This window comes from Hipposideros armiger, unplaced genomic scaffold (assembly GCF_001890085.2).
Source record: "Hipposideros armiger isolate ML-2016 unplaced genomic scaffold, ASM189008v1 scaffold_74, whole genome shotgun sequence".
NCBI lineage: Eukaryota > Metazoa > Chordata > Mammalia > Chiroptera > Hipposideridae > Hipposideros > Hipposideros armiger.
Window position 1 is genome coordinate 1,718,512 of NW_017731424.1, and position 9,025 is coordinate 1,727,536.

Here is a 9,025-nt window from a genome sequence, read left to right on the forward strand (position 1 = left end):
AAAAAAAGACCACAGCAAGCAAATATCATTGGTTTCCCCTCCTGGTTTTTGCAAGCTTCTGCTGCCAGTGGAGATTCTCAGACATGCACTGACCTTCAAATACGCACTGTCGATGATGTGACAAGATGGCCGATCCATGAACCACGGTAAGGTTCTAAGAAACTATGAACCCCATCAATTGATCTTTACAGACACCCCTGGGAAAATCTACCTAAGCCTATGACAATGGAAACTAAAGTCCAAATACTACAGTAACAAAAGAGGATGCTAGAAACCGGCAGAGGTTTATGGAGCCACCAGCGCCTCTAGACATCACTACACCGCTGACGGAGGCTCTCACTATCATACACTTTAGATAATAAGCCCAACAGGAAAAACACCCAAGAACTGGAGACTTACAGTGAAGGCTCACCTCATTTCTACTGGCTGGCTGATTCCTTACCTACAGGTTTAATATTAATAAAGCATTTATAACAGCTCTTCCTAACAACCTGAAATCCAAGGGTGACATAACAATGAAATGAAGCTAATGTTAAAAAGAGCTATCCAAAGCACCTAAGACAGCCTGTGTCTTATGAAGCACCACTACCTCAGGAGGTCGGAGCTTACAACTATTAGAGATCAGTATTCTATTCTACCGTTCTACCAGAAACTGGGGAGCAGAGGGTTGGCTACCCCAAAAGTTCATGGCTAATCACTGGCAGAAGTACCAGGTAAAACAAAGCCTTTACCTAGCAATTCTATCACATACCTGATTTCCAAACCTTAGTCATTCAGTTCAAGGTATTTCTTCTATCTATGTACCACCTGTGTTCAATATTTTAAATCAATCACTTTTGCTTAAATAAATTTATTTTAAAGGACAATTGAGGAATGAACTGCTGATTTACACAACATGGAAACAAATCTTTGATGAATTGTGTTGAGAGTCAGCCTGAGAAGGCCACATACTGTAAGAGTCTCACTTATATGACACTAAAATAAAGGCAAACCTATAGCGAAGAAGACAGATCAGTGGTTGCCGGGGCTGGAAGGATGTGGAAATGTTTTAGGGCAATGAACTGTTCAGTATGAATACACCACTCCATGCATTCATCAAAACCAAGAACTGTGTATTATACCGTAAAAGTAAATTTACTGTATGGAAATTTTTAAACATCAACCGGGATGTAGTGATAAAGATAGAATACACACTGTGATGACTCTAATTTACAAAAGAATCACATAACCCGCACTGAAGGGAATAGGGAAGAAAGGAATGTTTTGACTACATATAAGGCTAAACACAGAAAGTTGTTCGTGGGCGAGCTCACGTGTATGCGCACACATCCACACCCACGGAAGGAAGAGACAGGCCAAATCATGTCGGGCCTTATGGCCACTGTAAAGACTTTGGCTTTGCTGAGTAAGATGGAGGCTTCTGGAGGATTTGGGGCCGAGAAGAGACCTGATGTGACTTAGGTTTTCTGTGGCTCCCTGGAAGGGCTGTGTTAGGAGAAAACGAAGTTTGGAGGCTGGGAGGTGATGAGGGTTGGAACAGGTAGTGGCAGTGAGAGCGACGAGAAGAGCCAACGAGATCTGCTGATGGTTTGATGTGAGCTGTGAGAGCGGGTCAAGGAGGACCCCAATCTCTTTGGCCTGAGCATCAAAGGATGGGGTTGCTGTTTACTGGGATGAAGAGGATGGAGGAGAAGCTTAGCATGTTCCAGACCACAGCAGAAACTACTGGTGTCCCGCCCATGTACCCCGTCCACAGAGGCGGCTGTCGACACCTGCCATTATTTGCCCCCCCGCCCCCCTCCGTCCTCTCTGGCTGCCGGCGTTGTTCTGCCCGAAGGAGAGGCCTGTTGGAAGTTCTGGAGAATTAACACCTGCAGGCACCACCTTCAAGTGAGGACTACTGAGAATTCAGCGTAAGGACCCCAGTTTGTCCTTTACTCTCAGTGACGCACGTGTGCTGCACTGACGCCGAGTTTCCCGCTGGGAGGAGGCCCCAGGCGCCCACAGTGGCGACTTCTTTACTGGCTTCCTTACCTTCCCTGTGTCATGTCTCTGTGTCATGTCAGATACTTCCTAGAATCATCCCCTTGCACTTAAAACTAATTGCACTTTAAAAAAAAAAGAAATTAAAAATAGCAAAGAGGTGTCATTTGCCATTAAACAGAACGCAAGACAGTAATAAATACAATGTTACTAAATTCTAGCTAGATCCTACTGCCTGCTACAGGTTCTGAGATCGAAGCTCGCTTCCCCTGTGAAAAGGGAGAACAGCAGATGTTGAGAAGTATTACACACTAGCTCAAAGTACTACCTTTCTGCCTTCAGCAGATTCAAAGATTGAAAAATAAAAAACCTAAAAAAGAAATCCCTTTCCACTCGGATTCGAGCTTATTGAATCTCTATCAGTGTTGTCACCTAAACCGCATCATAATACCTGCTCTACAGCGAACTGAGCCTTAAAGACAGTGACATGCTCAGAAAGAAAAATTTAAGTCCCAGAAAGCTGAGCATTAACATGTCAATCCTGTGGGCTCCTCGGCGGCTTAGTTCCAGAAGCTACACCTATGGCTGCAGGTGGGGACACTTCTCAAGCACAGGCTTCACACTTCGGCAAATCACCAAGTCAAAGATACTAAGGAGGGAAAAGAACCGAAAGTTTCAAGTCCTGCAGCCATAAGTCTGCATGAAGTCCCACCAGAAACAGTGACTGCCAATGCCTCTCCAGTGTCTTCCACACGGCAACGCTCTACTTTTAAATATCTTCGAAAAGAACTTGTAAAACCAAAATGATAAAAGTATGAGATGCAGTAAAAAAATTTTTAAGCCTGTTTCCACATCCAAAATAAGCTTTCTCTATTTCCTCTCTGTATTTACATATGAGCTCTGAGCAACAGCAGTTCAATTCCCGGCCCAAAAAAAAAAAAAATACATATATATATATAAAATATGCAACTATTTCCACATCTATTTTCCTTGAAATACAAATAAGTAGGAAGCCAATTCAACTGACCTTACATGCTGGCTGTTATGGACTGAATGTTTGTGCCCTCCCGAGTCATATGTGGAAATCCTAACCCCCCATGTGATGGTATTAGGAGGTGGGACCTTTGGGGCGATTAGGTCATGGGGGCAGAGCCCCATGAATGGGATCAGTGCCCCACCCCAGAGCGCCCCTTCTCCCCTTCCGCCACCTGAGGGCCCAGTGAGAAGACCAGGAAATGAGCCCTTGCCACCCTCTGAATCTGCCAGCACCTTGATCTCAGGCTTCCCAGCCTCCAGAGCTCTAATAAATAAGCCACCTGCTGTATGGTATCCTGTGACTGCAGCCTGAATGGGCTAGGATACTCACTACCATACCTTTCTTCTCAGGAGACCAACCAATCTTCACCACACTAGCAAAAGAGCAGCAGAACAGACAAGCACCTGCAGTCAGAGGTGGTTTGAAGAGACAGCTCTAGTTGGTATATACTCTTAGCCAAAGGTTAGGATGGTTTTCACACAAATCTGCAGTCAATACTTAAAATTACAATCCAGGAACCTTTAAGATGCTTGTTATTTCCTTGCTAATCTCAACCCCATCCCTGACTAAAAAAAATATATATATATATATATATATATATATATATATATATATCTCAGCTGTTTGGTTTATTTAACATTTGACACATACAGCCCCAAAGAGTATGTGTTTGTGTGTGTGTACTTTAAAACTTGAACTTTAAAACTAGATCCTCCTATTAGAGAAATGAATCAATTGCTTTCAACTTTGCCCACAGAAAAGTTCAGACTACCAAAAGAAATACAAAGCATGAAACCTAAACAAAAATGAAATTACCGTGAAATTACTAAATTTTACGTAGGTTAGATTTTCCAGCATGTAAACAATACACTAGCTTTTAAACCGTTTAAAGAAGGCATTACGAACGCCAATGCCTACAAGATCCAGGCCAGTAACTTAAATGAGCAAAGGAGGCGTGGTGAAAAAGAGCAGCGAACTAACTCTTCAGTGAACCGTAGAACGCATATGCCCTCCAGAGACATTCAAGTTCAAAAACTTTTAAAACCCTCTTGTGAGCCTCAAAACATCATGCCACAAGGCTTAAACCTAGAACCCCGTGTTTATAAGATAACAAGCATGCAGCCCAAATCCTACCAAGAAAGTAGTTTAATTGACCTTTCCTAAAATAAAGTGAACTAAAGTCTAAAATACATGGAATAGTGGAATGTAAGGTTCAGGAAATATTGCCAGGTTGTTAATAATAAAGAAACTATTAGCGATATATCATTACTACCAAGCAGGAATAATTATGTTCGAATCTTATACTTCCTCATCCAAGTAACTTATCTGAACTTGACACATTTATTATCAATCTCCCTCAACTTAAGACGTCAGTCCCAGGGAGGAGGAACTCACTTCTAGAGCCCCAACTCCAAACGGTGCCAAGCACATGTGAGGTACTCAATGACATGTGAAGCAAACTAATTTAATGAAAATCAAAATAAATGCTTAATATGAAAACAGTCCAAGGCATGCTACTTATCAGTTGTTTTGGAAATAAAGCTTAAATCCTATTTGATTTCACACAGGCTTAAAGCAAACCAGGTAAGCCCACTAGACAATCCTTTTTAGTTTTTTTGTTGTTATTGGTTTGTAAGGGGAGAATATATTCAGCAATGAGAGCATGCGCTGAGTCTACTGCGAAGACTGGCCGTTACCTTACATCAGTGGTCCTCACAGTGTGATGCACAGAGCAGCATCAGCATCTCTGGGTTTGAAAACCACTGCCTAATGCTACGGCTTCAGCCGCTCAGGACAGCCAGGGGTCACAGGTGTCCCTCTGTTCCCGACTGCTAGCATGTGGTTTGTTTGTTCTGAATAACTTGAACTGGAAAGTCAAATAAAAGTGTAAGTGTAGCAAAGAAAATATTTTTAAGGGCAGCTAGGAACGGTTTTCATGTCAAAGACTATTAAAATTCTACTCTTCCAAATCCCTTCTCCCCACCAAAAAAGCTACCTTCCTTAAGAATATAGTAATGGCAATTATGAAATAAACGATTCAGCCAAATTGAACAGTTTCAATTATGTCTCAAACATGACTTTTTAGATTAGCTATAATTAATTACAACTAGATAATCTAACTGAATGGAGTACGAGAAAAGAGCTCGGGGTTTTCTATTCAACTCTGGCTAGCGTATGTAATCTCAGAGAAAAATGATGACTTCCTGTTGCCACAGTGTGCCCATCTATGGATAACAATCCAGTAAATCTGTGTGATCCAAAACACGGCCACCTGGTGGAATGCTCCGTTCCCTCCAGCACAAAGGGTGACTGAATCTTCCAAGTAATGGACAGACAAGCTGAAGACCAAGAACAAAGCTAAGAAAGGGGACTTTTAAAAGCCTGCCTCTTGGAATACAGAAAAGGAATAGAGTACAAGAGGAGGACCAGAAGCAGAACAAGGCAGTGTAACATAATAAATAAATGGGGTCACTTTATTTTTTAAAAAAGAAAACCCCAGTTATTTATTTCTCTCAAAAGTAAGATAACCTAATACTAGCAAAGGAGATAGTAATAATTACTGGCTCCTAAGAGAAAAGCCCAGTTTTTAAAAAAGACAAATAAGTCAGTTACCAAATACTTTAAATATCCTTTTCTTTATTAGGAGAAACCCCCCCACATACACACACCCCCCACACACACACACACCCACACACACACACCCACACACACACCCTAATGTTAAGTCCTAATGAAGCCTACTTGTTTCTAAAGTAGGCTAAAACCTTTTTAAAAGTTGCTTTTAGGTGTCCCTTTGTTTAGGGAGTGTCTAAGTTTTAGGATTTGTGGTTTGCATAATTCAATTTAAATGCTATAGACAATATAAAATGTCTACTGTGATCAGTAAGAAGTCATTCTTTGTAATGTTGTTACATCCGTGTACACGTGAAGTTACATTAATGTAAATAAATAACTAGATAACACTGATGTCTTATTTTTATTTTATGTAAGTCCTCATTAACACATTAAGCTTTCTGTGCTTCCCACCCCATTATATTCTAACCCTCCCAGAAGAAAACATTTTGGTCCAGATAAGGCTTGTAACATAGGAACTATATGAAACTATGTAACTTCCTTTTTTGCCTTGCTTCAAATAACATGTTTCTTTCCCCAAGCACTGGAAAACTGGTATAGAAAATGCATCTTATTATGGTTTTACTGCCTAGAAATCCACACATTTCTCAATTTGAGGAAATGTAACAGAATAGTAGAAACTTCCTTCATGGCTATCTTGAAAAACTGAAAACTAGTTGCAGTGGCCTACTGGCAACATTGATATTCCTTTAGAATAGTTATTGCACAATATTAATCTACAATTACATCATGCTTGAGCCTGTGATATAGTTTCTAAAATTAACATGTTGTGATAGTACATATACGAAAAGGTCAATGGCTACCAAGACATCCATTATGGCTCCAACTTCAACTAATCCAAAATTGCACAATATTCAAACAGAAAATATCTGCTCAACTGAGATTACATTAGATATAAGCCATGCTAACTACAGGTTTGCCATTGTTTTAAAATTCTGTGATTTCCTGCAAGATTTAAACAAGTTAATCTTTCCATGGCAATAAGACCAGGAAAGTTTGACTTTGAAGTAGCAGCACCAGGCAGTGTGTGCTGAGGTGGAAGTCCCCTTAGTGTGGTGACCTTGCCCTGCAGGACCCTGAGGAGTCCAGGACTAGAATACAGGATAGGAGTGAGGGTTAGAGGCAGAGCGTTGGTGGGATGTGAGGTGAAGGCTGTTTGCAAGTCTGTTGGCTAACTAGTAGAAAAGTGTTATTCTGCACAGAAACTGAAAGATAAAAGTTTAGGACTCCAAAACACAGATACATGGTAGTGAGTGAGTGAGTGAAGCATAGGGCTGGTGGATTTTAAGTAAAAGTCAACAGCCAACTTCAGAAATGCTCAAACATCTGACCCTGCTCCTTCTCTTTAATTCTAGAATGCATCAGCCAGGAGAAATGCACTTTACTTCCTGCTCCACCAACCCCCCCCCAACCCCCCACCCTCATCATTCTCTCAGAATGAAAGATCCTTCCCTTGGGAAACTGAACAGTCCCAGAGAAAAGACAGTCACATACTAACAATATTTGGCAGTTCCTCAACAAAATAGCAGCTCTGCATCCAATTAGCCCGAAGAGAAGCCCAACACTTACTAGGAAAGGCCTCCTGCAAACACAGAACTACCAATTAGCTTCTCTCACTTTTAAATATGAAGAGGCCTAAGGATCACCAAGATTTGCAAAAGTCTCAGACATGAGAGATCAAAACAAACAAAAATTGAAAAGATAAAAACAAAGGTAATTAAAACAATAAAACTTAAAAATAAAACCCTATAATTACTATCCTCAGAGAGGTAAGATAAAAATTAAAAACACTGTTATGAAAAAGAAGCAATCAAATGCTCTTAAAGTTAAAAATTAGCCATTGTTAAAAATGCAATAGAAGAAAAAAAATCAAGGAACTCATCCAGAACAGAGCAAAAACCAGTTAACAGACTTAAAGAATCAAAACTGGAAATTCTACATTTGATTACCAATAATTCCAGAAAAAAGGGAACATCGAGAAAATGTAAAGGGAGAAAAATATTGACACATTAATATAAGAAAATATCCGAGAAATGCTCTCAAGGGAAAAAAGGTCACATATGAAAGAATAGGAATGAAAATGGCACCTGAATTCTCCATTCTCATACTGCAAGCTTCAAGTCAATGTTAAGAACACTTTCAAAACTTCAAAGAAGACAATTTTTCAGTTAAGAATTCCACACCCAAACTGTCAGTCAAGTGTGAAAGCAGCACTTTTTTATATGGAAGACCTGAAACTATTATGCACACACACATTTTCTCAGGAGGCTACCAGAAGATATTTCTCTCTCTCTCTCTCTCTCTCTCTCTCTCTCTCTCTCTCTCTNCAAAATACAGTGCCTGACCTTCAAGCACTGGAAACTTGAGAGGCAGAGAGGGCTGGGGTAGGAATCAAGGGGCCGAGTGCTTCCTTAAATAGAGTATTTTCCCCAACTTGGCCCAGATTTTACAGCTGGGACGATGTTCCTCTATAGAGGGGTTATCAACAAAATGCTGACTGCTATTGTTTGTATCAGCAAATTTTAGAAACTGGTAGGCAAATCACTCTTCCAAGATAATTTCCAAAAAGTTCCAGAAAAAAAATTAAAATATACACATTTATACTACAAATGCCACCAAATACTGAAGTTAACAGACAAAAATAAAGTTTTAAATAAAAGAAATGTTGGCATGTTAATAAATGGAATTAAAGTCTGAAATATATTAAATCTAAAATTTTCCACAGTTTATGTCAAAATTTCAAATCTATTCCAAAGATTATAAGATTTGATCAATATCCATCTAGAAAATATTTATAAATTGATATCATAAATTAACAAGCCTCCAATGTACATAATACAGGCTAATTCCAACCAGTCAGAAAGTCCCAAGAAAGCAAAAATCAATAGTCAGTCAGTTCTTTACCTGCAGCTCCTTTGAGACTCTCTCTAAGTGATGAGTTATCTTTTTAATCAGATCACTATACATCTGTTCCGAGTGCTGCTGGCATACACATTTATACACACAACTGTGGGGGGGGGAGGGGAAGAAACAGGAAAACCAAGTTCATGAGAAAGCACTTCATTCAACCTAAGGTTAAAACATACTTTGCATATACAACCACGGGTTGAATAATTAATTCAGGTCTAAAATTCGTGACCAATCACAACTTTTAAATAAAAATTTACCCTGCCCCAATCAGTGTTCAGATGAAAGAGGTATTACCACTAGCTACAAATAATCTTTTTGAGTACTCTAGTACATATTTTATCAGTACTAAGTAATCTGAGAGTCTGACTAGGACAACTGCTTATAAATCAGCTTCTCTCTCATTTTAATGAATGTCAAAATAAGGAACAGAGAGTGATAATGAGCAGAAAGTTTCTAACTCAC

General features: G+C 39.7%; 1 protein-coding gene across 1 annotated transcript in view; it reads right to left on the bottom strand.

Annotated features, from left to right (window-relative positions):
* CACUL1 (CDK2 associated cullin domain 1) overlaps nucleotides 1-9,025 on the bottom strand; it is an 84,008-nt gene that overhangs the window by 55,160 nt on the left and 19,823 nt on the right. The window contains exon 3 of the mRNA XM_019642911.1: nucleotides 8,558-8,660. Coding sequence (XP_019498456.1) covers nucleotides 8,558-8,660 — 103 coding nt within the window. The remainder of the gene's footprint in view (nucleotides 1-8,557; nucleotides 8,661-9,025) is intronic.